General features: G+C 42.3%; 1 protein-coding gene across 1 annotated transcript in view; it reads right to left on the reverse strand.

Moving 5' to 3' along the window:
- Window positions 1–23,458, reverse strand: part of dtnbp1a (dystrobrevin binding protein 1a) — a 378,832-nt gene that overhangs the window by 282,374 nt on the left and 73,000 nt on the right. Inside the window, exon 5 of the mRNA XM_070880679.1 lies at window positions 5,428–5,560. Coding sequence (XP_070736780.1) covers window positions 5,428–5,560 — 133 coding nt within the window. The remainder of the gene's footprint in view (window positions 1–5,427; window positions 5,561–23,458) is intronic.

Consider the following 23,458-nt stretch of genomic DNA (forward strand, 5'->3'; position numbering starts at 1 on the left):
TTTTCCTTGTAAAATGCGCCAATTCCTTAATTTCGGGTGCACCAATGCCTAAACAAGATTCCCTTCGCAAATAAAAATAAAGCAATGGTTTTCAAACCCGTGCAGTGGATCCTCTGCATATACCAATACACTCTAAACTTCTGAATGTTAAGTTTCCTAAAGAGAATTAATACCATCACTGCAGAAAACATTTTTACTCGTATACAATAACAGAAATTGTGTGCTAGTTAGAAATCTGCTGACCTTGTCGACCCTCTAAGGTTCAGAGACCTCAGTTTGAAAAACTATAAAATACAGGTCTTTTCTATCATGGTTTAGTTTCCTTAGGAAAGTGGTATAAGTTCTGGCACTTGCAACTACCGAATGAAAACATATCCCATTAATGAACAGGATTGTCTCTTTCAGTGTAGAGCTATTTTACAGTTTGTTTGGGGGGCACCAGATGTTGTACTACAAAGTTGTACTTCAAGGTTGTTCACCAGGCTTATAGAAGGCTGAGCATGGTATAGTAAAACAAGCCAAATTCATGCATTTAAATGAGGATCTGTTTATTGGGACGATTTGTTTGAGCTACCACCTTTATAGATATGGGAAAGAAACAGAAAATGAAGGAATACAAGACAAAGAAAAGCATAAATAAAACATTTAAAAATAGACTGTTCAAAAGAATAAGTAGGAGAAACCTTAAAAATCAAGCAAAACAAAAAAAGGAACAGCTTAACTAAACAGAGAGAAGACAAAGATAAAATATAAAGCTAAAAATGAAAATAACCAAAAATGTAAATGTAAATGAAAAATAAAACAAAAAAAGACTAGGAATACAATTTTAAAATTTATATACAGGGTATGAACAATGTTTTCTCTACAAACCAGAAGAATTGCATTTTTGTTTAACTGAAGTTTCATAGTCTATTACTGTAATACTTCACCTGTATTCAGATTTTGTTTTAATTTGTGTCATGATTTTGCTATAATGTTTTGGGCTAAGATCCAATTGAATACAGCATTCTGACAACATTAACCAGTAGTCATGAAGCTATGGGTGGTGCCCTTAGTGTTTTGATCTGGTAACTAGCTATCCAAAGACATAGGCCAGCCACAAGACCTACCTATGTGAATTTTGCAGCTTTAAAACAATGGGACAGTTTACTAATGTATTCCTATCATTGAGATGTACCCAAGGTCATTCTTCATTTTCAGTTAATAGTGGTTAATCAACATTGGGTCAATCAAAAAAGGCATATTATCCATATATTGAGTAAATGTAGGTCTCTATGATAGCAGAATGGGCATATGAGCTCAGGCATTGTGTAGCAGAAAATACATTACCACTTAACTTGAAACAGGTAGCTCAAAAGTAGGCTTTTACCCAGAAATGTCAGTAGAGTTTCTCGTTTGATCACTTTGCATTGAATAAGTGATAGGAAATCAGCAGATCTTATTGCGAAAACTGTATTCTGTCCATCATGTATTTTTATGTAAAATAAATCAGTTTGTTGGTTTACAATCTTGGCTCATCTCACGAGAATGCTTTTCAGTTCCTCTTCCATAGAAACAAGAGAACAAGTTTGCAGCACATGCAAAATTGCAGTAAGTTATGATCCCAGCTAGATTTAGCTAGATACTGGGCAGTAATGGTACACTCGGGATCGTGTCCACTTATCGGAATGCCTGACAATACTGAACCTGCGAGAATATCTCGCACAAAACCCCAAATTTTGTAACAACTACCAACCACCATAATAGTCAATGGATAGTTAAATATTGCAAAACTATGCATGCTGTCGACCTTCTAACATGTACTACTTTTATTACACACTAGGGAAGGTGCCACTTTTGAGGATGGTTTCCATTGAATAAAGTGCCACCATTAAACTGTCAACAGGTCCTGTGGAATTAATGGGGTCAAGTTTCGGCCAGAGTTGCTCCTTTTTTTTTTTAAAAAGAGCAACTAGTTTAGAATGGAGTATCTTAGAAATTGCAATTTAGTTTGCTCCAGATCTAGTGAGTTCGAACAGTTTCTTATTAAAGCAGATTTTTTTTCAAAAGGGGGCGTGTCCGGCTACTTACACCTGTTTTGCAAGTTAGACAGCGAAAACTTACTCTAAACTAACTTAGAATGGAGTAAGTGTAGATTTTTGTACGCTCAGAAAAACCTTGCCTATACTTACAAATCGAGCGTATGGAACGAAAGATGGGGGGGTTTACAAACATTAGACACTTCACTTTTACAAATGAAGAGACATCATCAATAATAAATGATAAATAAATCAAAAAAATCAATCCAAATAAATTAAAAAATTAAAAATCACTCAATAAATAAAAAATTATTTCTACTCACCTACTGCAGCACCAGAGAGAAGGGCGGGGGTGGGGGGGGAGGGGGGGAAAGAGACAAGAAGATGATGGGAGAGGAGAGAGGAAGATGGGGGGGGGGGGGGGCAGGGGAGAGAGAAGACGATGCCGGGCCCTGCCAAGGACTTTGGGCGGGGCCCGCAAGCAGCCGACACTGGGCTGCCTCGTCTCTTTGGGCGGGGCCCACCCCAGCGAGATGCAGGCGGGCGAGCCCCGCCACCGACGAAGAAACCGGGCCGCGCCGAGGACTTCGGGCGGAGCACGCACGCAGCCGATGCCGAGCTACTGCCGAGTCTTCGGGTGGGGCCCGTCCCCAAAGAAAGGCCGGGCGGGCGGGCCCCGACAACGACCGCTGCCAGGAATTCTTCAGGCGGGGCCCGCCCCCAGTGAGAGGCCAGGCGGGCGGGCCTCGCCGCCGAGGTAAGATGCGCAGGCCACTCGGCCGGGGATAGGGGAAACGTCCCTTCAGCCTGGGATAGGGTCGTCTCCCGCAGCTGCCAGCACTGTTTTCGGCGCAGGGCTGTAGCTCCGCCCCCAGCAGCTCCTGCTGCGCAGCGCCGAGGTGGAAATGGGCCGACAGCTATCGGAGAATCGCGAGGCAAGTATTCGCCGCAATTTTTGTTCTATAAATTAGGCGGGCCTCTCCGATGTGCGCCGTTCTAGCGGGCGGACGAAACTTGACCCCAATGTCTCTGCATTAGTTGGTTTAGCAAGCGGATAGCCTGTGTCAAACAGCAAATAAGATTTTTCCCCAAATGAAGCCAAGCACTCCACATCAGAGAACACAAATCAATGGGAAGACAGGTTGAAAACTATACAGCTGGCAGATAAGGACATTCAAACATTACAGAACAAGAAAAATCATCATAAAAATAGTTATTGTAACATGCCATTCATTTTAATCTTCATGTTGCATTACAATGCTACCAAAGATTAAGGTTGATCCTCATTCCCAATACCTTCTTTAAGCAGTTCTGCACAAAATAAGTATACTACCTTTGGAAGGCAAATTGAAACAGTAGTGTTTAGTGCAAGAATGGAGATTGCTCCATGGAGGCTTAGTGCAAATATGGTCTAAAGTGACTCTTGAGGTAACCATAACTTGAGTAGGAGCACTTTTAAGTATTACTGGTAATTCTGAACCCAGCTTGCAATGTAACTGCATATATTCCTAAATCTATTAGTGACACCTAAATTTCATTATCAAAGGAAACAGTTTAACAAAAAAAATCTTGTCCTGTTAATATAAAATACTAAAGTTCTAAAAAATACATGAGCAATGAAATATGCATTCAGCCTTAAGAGGATATGGTAGTATAGGCACAATTATGCTCACTTAAACAGCATGTTTGTCTGAAGGGCCTGTTGGATGTTTTGGATAGATCTGCAGTGAATCTGCCTTAGCCAAAGGATCCAGTCTATAAGGAAACATTCAGTTGATGATCAGCTGGACTAGTCCCAGAAACTAAGATTTATTTGGCCATTGTGAGAACACAATACTGTCCCTGCCTTCTTAATTTAACAAGAATGTTCAGAATCATACAGCATAATTGAAGGAGCAGAGACTTTGCGGACAGTAAAAGGTCTAAGAATTACAACTCAGTTACTCTAGGTATTGGAACCATATCAGCAGAGATAGGAAAGCCACCCATCCCATTCATTTGTGTTTTGAATTTGTCCAAAGATGAAACATTTAATTGATTCTGATTCTACAGGAATCAAAGCAACAAGGATATATTCAATAATGAAGTAAGGGACCTTGTATATCATACCTCCTTTAACATCTTGACTGGTTCAACCCTTCGAGAAAGAGCCTTCAAGATATTTGAGAAGCAAGTTGGTTTACGATGAGTCTTGACACCAAGATCACAATGCAGAGCTATATTTACAATTGAAAACTTAACAAGAAATATCCTCTAGTAACTTACTCACTGTACAACTGAGGGTTAGAAATACACTCAAAAGGTCCATTTACAACTGTGGGAACCTTTGCATAAATGTAAACTAAAGTCACTTGCAAAATAGAAAATTCCATTACCCAATACTTTCACTTAAATGGCAAACCGCTGGCAGACAACTCAAATTATAAAATTGCTGGTATTTAATATGAATAGAAACCCAGATAGTCATAAAAGCAGCGTTTTGTTCAATTTTATGCAGATTTATAAAATGCCCAAAGATAATCATACAATTTTTCCCATTCTATTACCCAAGAATTCTCCTGAACACAAGAAATGTCTATATTGCCATCATACTTGTGTACACAACTACTAAAGATATTATGATGAAGTACCCCAAATACGCCTTGCATGCATTTGGGTTCAGAGTTTAACGAAGCCCCTACAATATAGTTTCTTAAATCTTGACCATTGGCCATAATCATCATCTTCAACTAAATTCACTTTTCTGCAGTAACCTATATTGCCTTCTACAGAGAGGACTTTCTTTTAAATCAAAGATGAGTTTGGATTTGGGGAGCATTTGTGCAAGTAATACAGACATTACATGCCAGTGAATACCACTGGCCCGGACCTCTCCGTTCTGTTCACACTAGAGTATAGCATGAGTCAAAGAGTATGTGTAGGCCCCCAAAGCTGTAAGCTGCATTTAGATTAGCATCAAAAGGGTAGGCCTGGGGTATTCATGGGGTGGCCTCAAGCTTCATGGCATATAGCCTTATAAACAAAGATTATTCAACTAGAAATACAAAGTCCATGAGCAATTAGCAACAGTAGGTAACACCGACGTTCTCCTTCAGGGAAGCCACATTACAACAATCTATTTCACTTGTAATTAAGTTTTCCAGAAATGGGAATATTCAGGAATGTTTGTTTACATTTAACAACAAACAGGAACAGACTGCGTTTCAAATGTTTTGAAGAAAAATGGTAAGCATGACATTTAAATTGTAATGTTAGTAGATTAAAAGTCCAAATTATGTTTGCAAGACAATTTTACTTGCATTCTTGTAATAAATTCACAGAATACATTACCACATCAAGAAAAGAAAAATGTAATTATTGGGTTCCACAAGCATCTTTGGGTTTTAACTGAAAGAGAAAACATACTCACCAAGTTTGGATGTCAGGGTGTCCAGGCCTACTAACAATGCTGGAATTTGTTGGAGCTGTTCCTGCAGCTCGATTAATTGGTTCTTTTTTTTCTCCCAGTATGCTGACAGTACCACCACTTTGCCATCTACTGCCTGCAACATTGTGAACCACTCAGTAAATCCAGGTGAAAATAAATTTTAAAAACAAGCAACAATTCAACTATGGTATTCTTGAAATTCAAATTATTTGATGGTTCAAATTTTGACTTGTGCTAAATTTCCATTTTTGCTGTGGAATTAACACTGCTTCAATCAAATTATTGGATAATTCAAATTTTTAAAGCACAGAAAATAACTGAATTATCAGGATTAGACTGCATTGTTAAGTACTGCTGGCCTACTGAAGCGGTATTTAACTACTTCGAACTGGCTATCCCCCATGTTTTACAATACCTATTGGTGAAACTATCACATGGTGTGAAAGTGTACCCATCACAACTAGTTGCTAGGTCCATACATTTTGCTGATGTTGCATTTAAATTACATTCCAAAGCACAGTACATCTACAAGTGATACAGATCAGAATATAGACAAAGGTTTAAGTTAAAATAAAATTGAATAAAGCCATGTTGCAGCATGCTGTGTATACCAATACACTATAATACAGAGCGGTAGAACATTGGTGCACACTAGAGATTCCCAAATTGGGCAAGCCATTAAGGGAAGGTGGCAATTGGAGACTCGGCCCTACCCCATAGAAAAAAAAGGGCACATAACGGCAAGTCATCCTGGTTGCGTCCACATTTTTTAGCCACTTGTAATGGTCACAGTGGTAGAAGTCACAGACCAAGTCACCTGCCTGCTCAGATACTTAAAACAGAACTGAAAAATGGTGAACAAAAATAAATTAAGTCACTGAGTAAGTGGTTCTCATACTGAAAGCTGATTGCCCATTTTCTCAGATCATCTTATATTTCCCAGACTCTCTCTTCTCAAATATTCATTCCTCAAGGTTGTTGCCCTCCATTCCCTGCAGTGCTCCATTCCTTATTGGTAGATGAATATAAAAGGATACAGGAAAATTAGATGACAGTGGAGGGCTCCAATCGAAGAGTGAGCAGAAGCCTAGGTGCACTGGCATGCATGACCCCTTTTTTGTGCTGTTATTTCTATGATGCATGATGCTGTGATGTTGTGTTGTGATGGTAAAAACAGGGAGACAGACTATTATCTGAATGGTGACAGATTAGGAAAAGGGGAGGTGCAACGAGACCTGGGTGTCATGGTACATCAGTCATTGAAGGTTGGCATGCAGGTACAGCAGGCGGTTAAGAAAGCAAATGGCATGTTGGCCTTCATAGCTAGGGGATTTGAGTACAGGGGCAGGGAGGTGTTACTATAGTTGTATAGGGCCTTGGTGAGGCCACACCTGGAGTATTGTGTACAGTTTTGGTCTCCTCACTTGAGGAAGGACGTTCTTGCTATTGAGGGAGTGCAGCGAAGGTTCACCAGACTGATTCCTGGGATTGCGGGACTGACATATCAAGACAGACTGGATCAACTGGGCTTGTATTCACTGGAGTTCAGAAGAATGAGAGGGGATCTCATAGAAACGTTTAAAATTCTGATGGGTTTAGATAGGTTAGATGCAGGAAGAATGTTCCCAATGTTGGGGAAGTCCAGAACCAGGGGTCACAGTCTAAGGATAAGGGGCAAGCCATTTAGGGCCGAGATGAGGAGAAACTTCTTCACCCAGAGTGGTGAACCTGTGGAATTCTCTACCACAGAAAGTTGTTGAGGCCAATTCACTAAATATATGCAAAAAGGAGTTAGGGGGATCAAGGAGTATGGTGAGAAAGCAGGAATGGGGTACTGAAGTTGCATGTTCAGCCATGAACTCAATGAATGGCGGTGCAGGCTCGAATGGCCTACTCCTGCATCTAGTTTCTATGATGTCAAAATCCGCAGAAAATAAAAAGATACATTTTATAAAAAGCACTATATAATGCAAGTCCAATGTTTACTGTGATAATCCCAGTGGCACAAATACCACGCTAAAATATGGAGTTATTCTGACTATTAAGAACTGGTGTTTTATTTGTGTTGCTTAACACCTTAACTGCTTCTGCAACATAATCACTGGTGTACAAGATTTAAAAAATATATTGATGTCCAATTGAACTGAAAACACACAGTAATACAATTAAAGATTTTGTTCTTCCAAACTAAAGACAGCATTTGGAGCTACAGTGTAATCTATCATTGCACCCTACAGAACTAGCTCAATTACCTGCCTCTTCCAGTTGATTACATTGCTGCAGAGCGGGATGGGGGAGGAGGAATGTTTCGTCATGATGTTCTGGGCATCATGAGTGTGGGGAAGACATGATGGAGTTGTTGGTCTTTTCCTGCCTGTCAATTTCATATGTGGGATCTGGACAGGGTCAGCACCAGAGCCAGAGCCAGAGCCAGGCCCAGAATCAGAGCCAGAGCCAGAGCCAGGCCCAGAATCAGAATCCTGGGACTGTGTGCTCAATTCTTAGAGTTTTAGAAGAGTGGGACTCTCAAGGAGTCTCATGGACACTTGGGGACAGAAGAGGACAGTAGAGGGAAATTTTGCTTTCCCTAAACTTTTGTTGCCCACCATGCCTGTGCCAGCTCTTTGCAAGAGCAATCCAAAATTAATCCCACTGGCCAGCTTCCTCCCCGTAGCCCTGTATATTTTGCTGCTTCAGGAGTTTATCCATTTTCCCTTAAGCATGGCCTCTACCTCAATCACTCCTTGTGGCAAAGCATTCTACACTCAAACAACTCCCTACGTAAAAGACAGTTCTCCTAACCAACGTACCCTCTAATTTTTTTTCAACTGCGCAGTCCTTTTAAATTTGCTGGCATGCGAATGCATGGTATCTCTTCCAGCAGCATCAGCTGGCGAGCATCCTGTGCGGGACATCGCGATCGGTGTGCGGCCTCAGACCTTAGGGGGAACATTACTTCTAACCTCTCCCCTCACTCACTGACAATGTTAGATCGATGGCACCCAGACTATCCAAACATAGGAAATAGTCTTTTCCTATTCATCGAAATGAACCAGACCACGCAAAACCTTGGCGTCCTGTTTCGACCCACAACTGAGCTTCAAACTGTTCACCAAGACTGCTTACTTCTACCTCTGCAATATCATCTGCCTCTATTCTACCTCATTCCCTGCTGCTGCTGAAACCATTATCCACACTTTTTGTCATCTCTTGACTCAATTACTCAATTTCACCAATGCCCTTCTTGCTAGCCTCCTATCCTCCACAAACTCGAACTTGTTCAAAATTCAGTTGTTTGCATCCTATTCCACTGATCTAAATTGGCTTTCTATTCTCCAATGCAATAAATTTATCATCCTCCTTTTCAAATCGCATCATGGCCTTGCTCAACCCTATCTCTGCAACCTATTCCAGCCTTAAATGCCCTTCCACGCCCTTCAATGCTTAAATTAAATTGATAATTTTTCTGGTTCATTTGTGTTAGGGAGCTAACAAAAGCTGGGGAGGCAGGGGTGCCATACTGTTCAGTGAATTGCTTGTCAGCTGAAATGGTGATCTGTCAGCACCTCATGAGCCAATGACTGTACTGCCCAGCAAGTCACAGAGGGATAATTCAAAGCCATAATTAAATGCTATTAACACAAGGTAGGATACGAATGAACAAACTTGCTAGCCCGAGAGGGGTTAGGGCGCAGCTGGGGAGACCCAGGAGCTGTGTAGCGAGACCAAGTTCACAGAATATGGATTATATACAGGTGGTCATTGTGAATGTTAACAATGCACCTGTATGATATACAGCGTATAGTCTAATTTTGTTATGCCCATTTGACATTTCACATATACACCATCCTTCTCCTCTTTGGAAGAATGGAGTATGAATTAATACAAAATACCAACTTTGGGGAAACTGGACTGGGGTTGCCTATAGGCCATAAATGCATTAAAACACAATCCATTATGTATGTAATTTTATTTTAAATAGTAGTTTGCACTTTTTTGCATTAAACTGGAAAGAGCCCATGATAGTTGTGCAGAACACTCATAAGCAAACCAATATTGAAATCAACATTAATCATGTCAATAGTGCTGCAGTAACTTTTCGATTACATGGATGAGCTTTTACATATCGTTTGACTTCTCATCTGAAGGACAGCATCTCCAACTGTGCAGTGGCTCCCTCAATAGAGGTTGTACCAGTCCGAGACTCTTTAGTCCGGAAACATCCCTGGTCCGGCATCATTCCCGGCAGGGGTCGCGACCTGCGCTCTTCATGGAGGGTCCCACGCTGTTGATGGAGGTAAGCAGGCCAGGCAAAGAAAGGGAAGAGAAGGACAGGCAGCTGACTGAGGCGCCGAGGATTGAATAAAAAACGGAGAAATTCTGAACGACGAAATGCTGCGAAGTAGGGTTCTGCGCCACGCATGCACAGAACGTGGCCAGGTCCGTTGTAAGCAGCATTGTCAGCAGTTGCCTCCAGAATAAGAGCGGCAAACCAACACCGCTAGAGAGGGAGGCCCATGATTTCAGCGTGATGTTTTCCTGCACTTCCTGGCTCTGTGCAGAGCTGCTGTTTTGTGTGGGTTAGAGCCAGAGCGTGGCAGAGACGTTCAGGGGCCCGAGCACTATCAGGACCTGATAAGTCGAGGGTCAGCATGACCTCCCGTGGTCCGGAAAATTCTCTGGTCCGGCAACCTTGGGACCTAATACCAGAGAGGTACAACTGTACTGCACTAGAATGTCAGACTAGATTATGGGCTCAAGTTTCTGGAGTGGACTTAAACCCACGACCTTCTGACGGAGGGGAGAGTGCTACCACTGAGCCATTGCTGACACCTTTAATGTGTCCTGAGGCCAATATTTATCCCCCAACGAACACCATTAAAACAGATGATCTGGTCATTTATTACACTGCTGTTTGTGGAACCTTACTGTGTGCATAATGGTTACGTTACAACAGTGATTACATGTCAAAAACTACATCAATGGCTGTGAAGTGCTTTGGGACGTCCTGAGGTCATGAAAGATGCTATATAAATGCTAGTCCTTTCCTTTAAAACTGTTGCCAGTGTCTGCTTGTCAAACTTATCAGTTTACAAAAAAGTTTGCATAAATTGAGTTTACCAAGCATTCATGCAAGTAGTTAAATATTTACAGGATATGGATTAAAAGATAAATGAAATGTACAATAAATGCAACACCTGTGATCTAAAATTAAAATAAGTGATTAATGTAAATATAGATGATAACATAGGAACATAAAACCCACAGTGCAGACAGCCACTAGATGGAGTAACTTCTAATTTAAAAATACAAAATAACTTTTCGTATTGTGATGTGAAATAAAGGAATGGTGACATAAGACACTTGTGACATAGGGCCTAAATCTCAGCACAAATGCTCATTAGTTATTATGCTTTAACTATCTCAATGAGCATATTACCACACATCATTACAATATACAACTATAATTAATGAGGATTGAATAAAAAATCATTGTACAGTTGGACACCTCTGGTCCGGCACCCTTGGGACCTGACCGGTGCTGGACCAGAGAATTTTCCGAACCACGGGAGGTCAACTGGTGACAATGCAGCTGACAACGACCCGGATGTGTTCTGTACTTGCGCGGGGAGAGGCACGGCGGGGCGGGGAGAAAAGCGGCGGCGAGGCAGGGAGAGAGCGCTGAGCTGCAAGCTGCTGACCAGGCCCCGAGCCGGCAGTGGGAGAGTGCGCGAGCCTGGGACTAGGACCAGCTTCAGCGCCTCAGTCAGCCATCTGCCCTTCCCTTGCCCGGTCCGCTTACCTCAACAAAGTGCAGGACGCCACCCACGCCGGACCAGGGATGTTTCTGGACTAAAGAGTCCCGGACTGGAGAGGTACAACCTGTACTAATTTTCTAATAAGTTATAGTCCCCCTACTATAATGCCAGTTTTTAAAAAAAAATCCTCTTCCATGAATAGCACTGCTACTAAATGTGGCATTAATTTTGAGAGCATCCTTCACACTTCAGATCTTACACCTCAGTGTGAAAAGGTAAAGAAAAACATTTTATTTTTTATTTTCTTTTATATGTTTTGGAGCCAGAAATTGACAAGCACCTTCTGCTCTTCAATTTCCCCTTACCATACAGCAGTTGTTAGTTATAGAACTTGGGGGGAAAATTCAGGTGTTTTCGCCTCCCGTGAGCGCTGCTGCCAACTCCTGCGAAATTATGCGGGAGTTTAGCAGCAACGGTAACCGGTAGCGCCCCACACCGGCAATGACGAAGTCAACATCATCACCGTGCAGAGCGACCCATTTTCACCCCAGAGCAAAAAAATCGGTAGCACCCTGTGAAGCTGTCGCAGGCAACTTCATGGGGCTATAGACCGTTCTCGGGGCAAAAATTAAAGGGGAGGTGTGGCAGGAAAAGAAATGGCCTTCTCGTTGGTAGATCGTGGGGTCCGTGTCGTTATCTTGCAGCCTGGCACTTCGCTTGTGTGCCGGACTGCTACCACAGCAGCCCGCTCCCTGCTGGTCCAGCGATAGCCCCGTTTCCTGAAGGGGAGGGCCCTGTCTTCGCGCCAGCGCTACGCTGCGAACATCGCATGGCTTTACGTCCCCACTCCTGCCCCCGAAAGGAAGTGGAGCGCAACGTTTTGCGCTCCACTTCCTCGCTGGGGCAGTAAGCCAAAAATAGGTCATCGATCTGAAACATTAACTCTGTTTCTCTCGCCACAGATGCTGCCTGACCTGCTGAGTATTTCCAGCATTTTCTGTTTTTAATACTAAAAAAACCTTTTGCCTGTTTAAACATTGGATAGGACTACAATTCTTTTTGTTTAAATTACTACTGGTTAACAAAGCATATACTCAGTTGGAAAGAAAGAAATAACTTGTATTTATATAGTACCTTTTACGATCTCAGGATATCCCAAAGCGTTTTATTTGAAATATAGTCATTATTATAATCTAGGGAATGTGGCAGTCAATTGGCACACAACAATTTCCCACCAAACAGCGATGCGATAATAATCTGTTTTAGGTGTTGGTTGAGGGATAAATGTTGGCCAGGACACAGGGAGAACTCCCCTGATTTTATTCAAATGGTGCCATGGGATCTTTTATGTCCAGAGGGCAGAGGGGGCCTCGGTTGAATGTCTCATCCGAAAAATGGTGTCTCCAACAGTACAGCACTCCCTCAGTACTGCACTGAATTGCCTGCCTAGATTATGTGCTCAAGTCTCTGGAGTGGGGCTTGAACCTATGACCTTCTGACTCAGATATGAGAGTGCCACCACTGAATCATGACAGACACCCATTTTAATCTGTTTATATATTAAAATGGAAATTTACTGTCATAATTAAGTTTTCAATTTTATTATAACAATTGATTCATGAAGATTATGAGCTGAAAATTGTGGTCGGAGGCTTCCTTTGTATGAATGCCTCTGACCCAAAAAAAATCTTGCAATAGCCGGTTCTCAGGGCGCGATGCGCATGCGCCAAGAACCAGCTTTTCCAATCTGTCAAAATGTCTTTAGACAGATTCTACGCATCCCCGCAGGAAGGACATCCGCGCGGTAGAATTCCAGTCTGAGGCCTTCATTCACTGTGCAGCGCACAGGAAGTTGTCTTCCACGTACGAACGCATCTGCTGGAATCACGTGGGTCTGGACTACCAATCACTATTTAGTATTCTCATTGATAATAATGGGAACTCCGTTTGTACGGACTCCCAATATTATCAATGAGAATAACCCCCAAAACAAGAAACAGCACAATAAATTAAAAAAAAATCTCACATTTAAAATTAATTGAAATTAAATGTTTTAGAAAAAAATCTATTTTTTGGATTTTTAAAAATATTTTTTAATAGAGTTAAAAATAAACACCTTAATGGATAGGGTTTTTAATATAAAAATTAATGATTAAATTTAATTTTTCTATATTTTAAAAGTGTTATGCTGGTAAAAGTAAGCTATACGCCTGCTTTTATCCGGCGTAAACGTTTGAAGAACATTCGCTGGGCAAGAGTTAGGCAAATAGCCTAATCTCTGCCGCGTGGATGTCCTTCCTGCGGGGATGCGTAGAATCTGTCCAAAGAAATTTTGACAGATTGGAAAAGCCGGTTCTTGGCTCATGCGCATCGCGTCCCGAGAACCGGCTATTGCAAGGCCTCACCGGGTCCATGTGCACTACGTACGAACCTGGTGAGGCCACAATTTTCAGCCCAATAAACTCCTATAGAAATAAAGAACAGTATAATCATCTGGTTCCAGCAGAGAGGGAGAAAGTTGAAAAGCATTTGCAAGAAGCAAAGGAATGGTTGAACAGGAAGATGAATTTGCAGAGTAAATGGTCTCTGGATAAGAACTATAAAATACATTAAAGTAAAAATATTTCTTTCACACATGTATTACAACAAAATTTATATAACACCTTTAACGTGGGTGTTTCAGAGGTGTAATCGAACAAAAATGGTTCCCGAGACAAAGGAGGAGAACTGACCAAGAGCTTGGTCAAACAGGAGGGTCATGTGCATGAGCATGGCTGTAAATAGTGGGACGAGGAGAGGCCAGAGTCAAAATAATGGAGAATTCTGGAGGTGTTGTAGGGCTGGAGAGGTTACAGAAATAGGGAGGGATGAAGCCATTTAAAAACAAAGATTAGAAATGTAAATTGGAGCAAATGTAGGACAAAAAGGGCTGGGGTTATTGGTGAGTGGGACTTGGTCTGCAATAAGATAAAGGCAGCAGAGTTTTGAATGAGCTGAAGTTTATGAAAGGTGGGAAGTCGGCCAAGAGAGAGTATTGAAACAGTCCAGTCTGGAGGTGACAAAGACATGGATCAGCAGCAGATGCACGGAGGTGGGGAAAGAGTAAATGGTCTTTGTGATGGAGAGGATATGGGGTCAGAAGCTTAACTCTGAGTCAAACAGGACACCAAGATTGAGAACAGTCTGGTTCAACCTGAGACAGTGGCCATTGTCCTCCAGAAGGTTCAGGGGTGATCTGATTGAAGTTTGAGGTATTAAGGGAAACAGATAGGATAGAAAGAAAGTATATCAGCTGGTAGGGGTTTTAGGATTAGGTGGCATAGTCTAAAAATTAGAGCCAGACCTTTCAGGAGTGCAATTAGCAAACACTTCCGCACAAATATTGGTAGAAGTTTGGAACACTCTTCTGCAAACAGCAATTGAAGCTAGATCAATTATTAATTTTCAATCGGAGATTGATAGCTTTTTGTAACCAAAGGTATTAAGGGGTATGGGCCATAAGCGGGTATTTGGAGTTAGGTCACAGATCAGTCATGATTTCATTGAATGGCAGAAGAGACTCGAGGGGCTCAATGGCCTACTCCTGGTCCCATATTCTACATTCCTCAAGTTGGACAATGTGTAATGAACTTTTAATTAAAAGATTACTTAACTTTCTAACTACGTATTTATTGCAAAGAGTAAACTAACTGTAGTTTAACCATTGCCTTATACAAATGTATAAGATATTTGCTTTTGTACTCTATGTCCTATGTATAAATGCTAAAAGGTTATTGGATTTTGTATTTGCTTTATATACTTACACTCACACTTTGTTCCTTCACACTCTTCAGTGTCTTTCCATTGATTATATATTCCCATTCTTTGTTTTTGTTACCAAAATGTATTTCCTCACACTTCTTCACATTAAGTTGCATCTGCTCAGTCCATTAACCTTTCTATAGCCCCCAGATGTCTCCTGCAGTCTACCTCACTGCTTGCTAAAATCCTTACTTTTGCATCACCAAAGAATTTCAATATCATGCTCCCTATGCTCAAGTTCAATATCTCAATCACAACTTGGTCACCAACCTAACTCTACTTCCTATTCGTGCTCAAGCCCAGGTTTACAGGTCATAATTCCACTTTATCAGAGTTCAGGAAAAAATGTACAGTTTACTAATATACATTAATCCCAACGGTGTTATTAAGGGAAAAATAATGACTTTTAGTTTTGTCATCATCTGAACTAATTGATACTTAATTGGACAAAGCACATCCTTGCATTTTGGACTAAGGTGGTTTGAGAACTCCTATTTGTTTTGTAATCACCCTCATAGACCGCTCTGTAATTTTTGCTTAATCCCCTACATTTTAAATGAACATTGAACTTCACTCTCAGTTCGCTAGACTTTAACAAGCAACATTCCAATCACTTATACCGAAATGATCATTTTGTATTCCATTCAGCAGAATCGTTTAGCTTCATCAATTTCACCATTCATTGGAACACGGCAATTACAGTTTTGAGGAATAGCTCTAACATTGCAACCTTCAGCTGCTGGGTCAATGGGCCCAAATTTGGCCCACCCGTTTTTTTGGCACACTCACGAGAGATGCACTGACTTCCGAGGCTCAAAACGGCGCAAAAAAGATGTCCCCAGATTCTGGCCACTCTGATGACTTTCCCGGGGCTTGGCGTGGCGATTCCATTGGGGGGGCGGAGCTAGGGCCCTGCACAAGTGCCGGCAGCTGTCCGCATTAGAGCGTTTGCGCATGCGCAGTAGCTTCTGCCAATGATGATTATGCATGCTGCAGCGTGGGACCCAATGCGTCCTGCCTCTATCCCAGGCCGTGTGGCCTGCTTCACAGTAACGAGAGAAGCCTGCCTTCTTCTAAAGCATTTGGTTCTTTTGTTGGCTGCCTGCATTATATTCTACACACAACTTGAAGACTTGAGGACATTGCCATGCAAAGGTTCAGGTAGAACTGTCTATTTTTAAATCCATCTCAAAAGTTCGATGGGGGCAGGGGTGGAAAGAATTTTGGTCGGGGGGGGGGTGGGAAGACGCTGATCCGGGGGTGGGGTAATAACTGTGTAGCCAGTAATTTAAATGAGCTTCCTCAAGACTTTCCTTAACCCTGTTGATGAAAATACTTTCCTACATAAGAATTACGAGCAGGAGGTACTTCTAGTTTTTATTTGGATATTTTGAAAAAATTATGAAAATATGTTTTATCTCTTTACTACTTTTATTTTTGTAGTTTAAGCTTCCATGAATGCTTCTGTTGTATAGTAAAATAACTTTGCGAAGTTTGTTTTATGATGTCCTGTATAGCTGTTTGATCCTATTCACATTCTTTCGTCAAGTCATTAAGTTCTGCTGGCTTCCAATGTACCTATCTGCGCTGATTTCTTAACTCTCCGCAAGGGTTTTCTGAAGTGCCACATACGCTGGCCTAAGTAGATTTGGAGTAACTATTAGCTGTCCAAACTGGTTTAAATGGCCAAAACAGGTGTAGGTGGCTGGTAACGCCCCCTTTTGAACAAAACTAAACAAAAAAAATCCTAACTAACTCACTTACACTGACACACTTACACTGACACAAATTAAATGTGCAAAATGGGGATTTTTAAGATACTCCAGAAAAATCAAGTGGCTCCCAAAAAAACGGAGCAACTCCTGGGCAATTTTGGGCCCTACACACCAATGTCATGTCACTGATGTGAGCACTTTCAAGTACCAACCTTATGACTTTCCTGTTATTTAAAGATCAGAATGCCCAATATATCCTCAAATAACTAAAATGTAGCTTTGATATTACAAGGCTCAAATAGTAGTTATGCCCAAAATGTTATAAAGCAATATCATTCTACTCAAACCAATTCCAGTTCCATTTCTTTTTAAAGTTAGAAGTCAACAGGAAAAAAGTTCGTTATATCTCTGATATCCACAATAAAACTACAGCAGTTTAAAGTCAATTTGCTGTCTGTACACTTGTTATTCCCAATAAAATATCATAAGTAACTGCTATCTGTACTAAATATAACAATTATAAATGTATACACTGAACTTGACCAAGAACAAAAAAGCATCTTTAGCATTAAGGTGATTTCAGTAGACTAACACTCTTGGATATTCAATGAAACAAGAGTATATACAAGAGAACGGTGGTGTTTCTCAGGGATTTGGAGTACAGTTTGCCTTTTACTCCGGTCCACCTGCTGCCTCAATATAAAAGCTTTTCATCCATTGCTGTAATACAGCAAATTTACTGCTCACATTGTTTAATGTGGGTCCAGGAGAAACACACCTGCTCCTGTCAGCTGCACATTCAGTTAGATATAGCTCAAAATTTTACCTCTTTAGTGATGGCCTGCATCAGAACATAGGAACAGGAGTAGGACGTTTAGCCCTTTGAGTCTGTTCTGCCATTTAATTAGATCATGGCCGATCTGCGACCCAACACCGTACACCCACCTTTGGCCCACATCCCTCAGTACCTTAGGTTAACAGAAATCTATCAATCTCAGATTTAAAATTAATTGACCCAGCATCAACTGCAGCTTGCGGAATAAAGTCCCAAACGTCTACCATACTTTGCGAGGAGGGTGGGATCGGGTTGCCGGGACAGGGGTTTGAGGGGAAGGGGACGGAAGGCGAGGAAGATCGTGGTCGTCCTCAAGGTCAATGGGGGTGGGGGAAAGTCAGATCAAAGTCAGCCTCAAGATCATTGGGGAAGGAGGGTATGAGTTGAAAGTCATCAGGGGGGGGAGGAAATCAGATCGCGGTCAGCCACCAGAGGATCGGGGTTGGCCTCGGGGTGATAGTGGAGGTTCCGGGATGGCAATGGCAGTCCTCGGGAGTGGGGGGGGGTACGATCACAGGGTGTGTGCTAGACAGGGACTCTGGATCCAGGAGGTCAGCATAAAGGCACTTAGCTCCTGGATGCAGCAGTCCTCACCTTGCTGTAACACCCGACCAGAGTTCAAAACAAAATGGTGGTTAAAGAGGAGGCTTCCAGCCTCATTTAATATTTAAATTGACATCTCGCCTCTTAGTAGTGGGTCGACTGCCCGCCCCCGACAGTTAAAACCAGAAGTGGGTGGGTTGGAGGCCAGTGCAGGTTGGGATTCCGATTTTTTAACAATTTAACTCACCCCATGCCTCCAAACCCACCCGATTTTTCAGGTGAAAATTCACCCATTCTTTGAGCTTCATTATAAGATTTATATTAGTGGAAATAACCATCAAGTTTTAAAGATTATACAAGGAAAGAAAACAAAACAAGCTATTCATTACATTTATATAACTATGATTCCCCCCACAATAATGGAACTCCAATTTTTAAATAGAAAGAAGAACAAAGTTGCATTTATATAGCACTTTTCACATCCCAAATCACTTCACTGCCAATTAAGTAATTTTGAAGTGCAGTCACTGTTATAATTCCATGTTTGAATCCCTCCAATCAGATTTCCGCCCCTGCCATAGTACCAAAACGGCTCTCATCAAAGTCACAAATGACATCCTTTGTGACTGTGACAAAGGCTGCAGACAAGTCAAGAAGGACGAGGAGGGATTTGTTGACTTGTCTGCAGCCTTTGACACAGTTGACCATTCTATCCTTCTCCAACGCCTCTCCACCGTCGTCCAGCTGGGTGGCACTGTATTTGCCTGATTCCATTCTTATATATCTAATCGTAGCCAAAGAATTACTTGCAACGGCTTCTCTTCCCGTCTCCACATCGTTACCTCTGGTGTCCCCCAAGGATCTATCTTTGACCCCCTCCTATTTCTCACCTACATGTTGCCCCTTGGCGACACAGTGTCAGTTTCCACATGTACGTTAATGACACCCATTTCTACCTCACTATCACTTCTCTCAACCCCTCCATGGTCTCTAAATTGTCAGACTGTTTGTCGGACATCCAGTTCTGCAATTTTCTCCAATTGAATATTGGCAAGACCAAATCCTGCCACAAACTCTGTTCCCTAGCCACTGACTTCATCCAACTCCTGTCTGTGGCTAAACCAGACTGTTCATATTTGACTCTGAGATGAGCTTTCGACCACATATCCACAGCATAACTAAGACCATCTATTTCCACTTCCGTAACTTCGCCTGTCTCTGCCCTTGACTCAGCTCATCTTATGCTGAAGCCCTCATCCATGCCTTCGTTACCTCTAGACTCGACTATGCCATCATCATCATCATAGGCAGTCCTTCGAAATCGAGGAAGACTTGCTTCCACTCTTAAAAAAAAAGAGTTCTTAGGTAAGAGTTCAATATAGGAATTACAGTCTCTGTCACAGGTGGGACAGGCAGTCATTGAAGGAAAGGGCGAGTGGGACTGGTTTGCCGCATGCTGCTTCCGCTGCCTGCGCTTGGTTTCTGTATGCTCTTGGAGATGAGACTCGAGGTGTTCAGTGCCCTCCCGGATGCACTTCCTCCACTTAGGACGGTCTTTGGCCAGGGGCTCCCAGGTGTCGGTGGGGATGTTGCATTTTATCAAGGAGGTTTTGAGGGTGTCCTTGAAACATTTTCTCTGCCCATCTGGTGCTCGTTTGCAGTGTAGGAGTTCCGAGTAGAGCGTTTGCTTTGGGAGTCTTGCGTCAGGCATGCGAACAATATGGCCCGCACAGCAGAGCTGGTCGAGTGTGGTCAGTGCTTCGATGCTGGGAATGTTGGCCTGGTCGAGGACACCAACGCTGGTGCATGTGACCTCCCAGGGGATTTGCAGGATCTTGCGGAGACATCGTTGGTATTTCTCCAGCGATTTGAGGTATCTCCTGTATATGGTCCACGTCTCTGAGCCATACAGGACAGCGGGTATCAATACAGCCCTGTAGACCATGAGCTTGGTGGCAGATTTGAGGGCCTGATCTGCGAACACTCTTTTCCTCAGGCGGCCGAAGGCTGCGTTGGCGCACTGGAGGCGGTGTTGAATCTCGTCGTCTATGTCTGCCCTTGTTGATAATAGGCTCCCGAGGTATGGAAACGCCTGGCTGGCCTCCCACATTTTACCCAACGTAAACTAGAGGTGACCCAAAACTCTTGGCTACCCGTGTCCTAAATCACACCAAGTCCCGCTCCCCCATCACCCTTGTGTTCACTGACCAAATTGGCTTCCGGTTAATTTCAAAATTATCATCCTTATTTTCAAATCCCTCCAGGGCCTCGCCCCTCCCTATCTCTAATCTCCTCCAGCCCCACAACCCTCCTGTGCCTTCGGTTGCCTAGGCCCCAAGCTCTGGAACTCCCTGCCTAAACCTCTCCGCCTCTCTTTTCTCCTTCAAGACACTCCTTAAAACGCTCTTTGGCCAAGCTTTTGGTCACCTGAGCTAATTTCTACTTATGCGGCTCGGTGTCAAATTTTTAACCTCATAACACTCCTGTGAAGTGCCTTGGAACATTTCACTGCATTAAAGGTGCTATACAAATACAAGTTGTTGTTGTTGGAGTGATGTAGGGAAACCCGTCCGGCAATTTGCGCACAGCAGTAGTGCACAAATTCGCTGAGGAGGGAGCTGCAGGTTCTACCCGATCAATATGCATCCATTTCAACATTGGTTCTTCCAGTGTCTACTGTCGTGCAATTTGCAAGATTAATCTTTGTTGGCCATCTGAACCAGACGTTTCACCTCGACCCTAACTGAATCACATCACAATGTACTGACTTGTTACATCACAAACTCTTTTTTTTTAATCTGTTGAAGACAGAATGAAAGAAAACATTTCAGTGCAATTTATTGATAGCTAAACACAACTATCAATATCCAGTAGCCCCACCACATTTACACACAATCTGAAAAATTGAGATAGGGAAACCATATCGCACTTTATAGTTTAATTCAATCATCTTTAAAATTGTATGCATATTGTGCTGCACTATCTATCCAGCTTCCTAAAAAGATTGGGTAAAATGGCCTGTAGTTGATAGTAACAGATATCTTGGGGTCACTAAACTATATTAGAAATCATTTGACCTATTGTGTCCTCACAGCAGACAATGCTGAACTGTGATGCTTGGACCAGTCTTGGGAGCCGAGTCACAAGGTTGTGACTTCAAGCTCCACTCCAGAAAGTTGAGCACATAATCTAGGCTGACAATTCAGAGCAGAACTGAGGGAGTGCTCCCATCTCAGTGAACGCAAACAAATCTCATGACATTACCCAAAGAAGAATTGAGGAGTTCCTCCGGTGTCCTTTCCTGCATTTAACCCTCAGCCAACACATAAAACAAATGATCTGGTGAATTATTTCATTGCTGTTTGTGGGATCTTGCTGTGTAATATGGCAGCCACGTTTCCTACATTGCAATAGTGACTAAAAATCATGGTTTAAAAACTAGTATTAAAACACTCTACCTAAACGCACGCAGCATTCGAAATAAAGTAAATGAGTTGACGGCACAAATCATTACAAATGGGTATGATTTGGTGGCCATTACAGAAATGTGGTTGCAGGGTGGCCAAGACTGGGAATTAAACATACAGGGGTATCTGACAATTCGGAAGGATAGACAAGAAGGGAAAGGAGGTGGGGTAGCTCTGTTAATAAAGGATGATATCTGGGCAGTTGTGAGAGATGATATTGGCTCTAATGAACAAAATGTTGAATCATTGTGGGTGGAGATTAGAGATAGTAAGGGGAAAAAGTCACTGGCGGGCGTAGTTTATAGGCCCCCAAATAATAACTTCACGGTGGGGCGGGCAATAATCAAGGGAATAATGGAGGCATGTGAAAAAGGAATAGTAGTAATCATGGGGGATTTTAACCTACATATCGATTGGTCAAATCAAATCGCATGGGGTAGCCTGGAGGAGGAATTCATAGAATGCATACGGGATTGTTTCTTAGAACAATATGTTACAGAACCTACAAGGGAGCAAGCTATCTTAGATCTGGTCCTGTGTAATGAGACAGGAATAATAAACGATCTCCTAGTAAAAGATCCTCTCGGAATGAGTGATCACAGTATGGTTGAATTTGTAATACAGATTGAGGATGAGGAAGTAATGTCTCAAACGAGCGTACTATGCTTAAACAAAGGGGACTACAGTGGGATGAGGGCACTTAGCTAAAGTAGACTAGGAACACAGACTAAACGGTGGCACAATTAAGGACTTTTAAGGAGCTCTTTCATAGTGCCCAACACAAATATATTCCAGTGAAAAAGAAGGGCGGTAAGTGAAGGGATAACCAGCCGTGGATAACCAAGGAAATAAAGGAGAGTATCAAATTAAAAACCAATGCGTATAAGGTGGCCAAGGTTAGTGGGAAACTAGAAGATTGGGAAAATTTTAAACAGCAGCAAAGAATGACTAAGAAAGCAATAAAGAAAGGGAAGATAGATTACGAAAGTAAACTTGCGCAAAACATAAAAACAGATAGTAAAAGCTTTTGCCGATATATAAAACGGAAGAGAGTGACTAAAGTAAATGTTGGTTCCTTCGAAGATGAGAAGGGGGATTTAATAATGGGAAATGTGGAAATGGCTGAGACCTTAAACAATTATTTTGCTTCGGTCTTCACAGTGGAAGACACAAAAACCATGCCAAAAATTGCTGGTCACGGGAATGTGGGAAGGGAGGACCTTGAGACAATCACTATCACTAGGGAGGTAGTGCTGGACAGGCTAATGGGACTCAAGGTAGACAAGTCCCCTGGTCTTGATGAAATGCATCCCAGGTATTAAAAGAGATGGCGGAAGTTATAGCGGATGCATTCGTTATAATCTACCAAAATTCTCTGGACTCTGGGGAGGTACCAGCGGATTGGAAAGCAGCTAATGTAACACCTCTGTTTTAAAAAGGGGGCAGACAAAAGGCAGGTAACTATAGGCCGGTTAGTTTAACATCTGTAGCGGGGAAAATGCTTGAAGCTATCATTAAGGAAGAAATAGCGGGACATCTAGATAGGAATAATGCAATCAAGCAGACGCAACATGGATTCATGAAGGGGAAATCATGTTTAACTAATTTACTGGAATTCTTTGAGGATATATCGAGCATGGTGGATAGAGGTGTACCGATGGATGTGGTGTATTTAGATTTCCAAAAGGCATTCGATAAGGTGCCACACAAAAGGTTACTGCAGAAGATAAAGGTACGCGGAGTCAGAGGAAATGTATTAGCATGGATCGAGAATTGGCTGGCTGACAGAAAGCAGAGAGTCGGGATAAATGGGTCCTTTTCGGGTTGGAAATCGGTGGTTAGTGGTGTGCCACAGGGATTGGTGCTGGGACCACAAATGCTTACAATATACAT

This window comes from Pristiophorus japonicus, chromosome 5, assembly GCF_044704955.1.
Source record: "Pristiophorus japonicus isolate sPriJap1 chromosome 5, sPriJap1.hap1, whole genome shotgun sequence".
Lineage (NCBI taxonomy): Eukaryota > Metazoa > Chordata > Chondrichthyes > Pristiophoridae > Pristiophorus > Pristiophorus japonicus.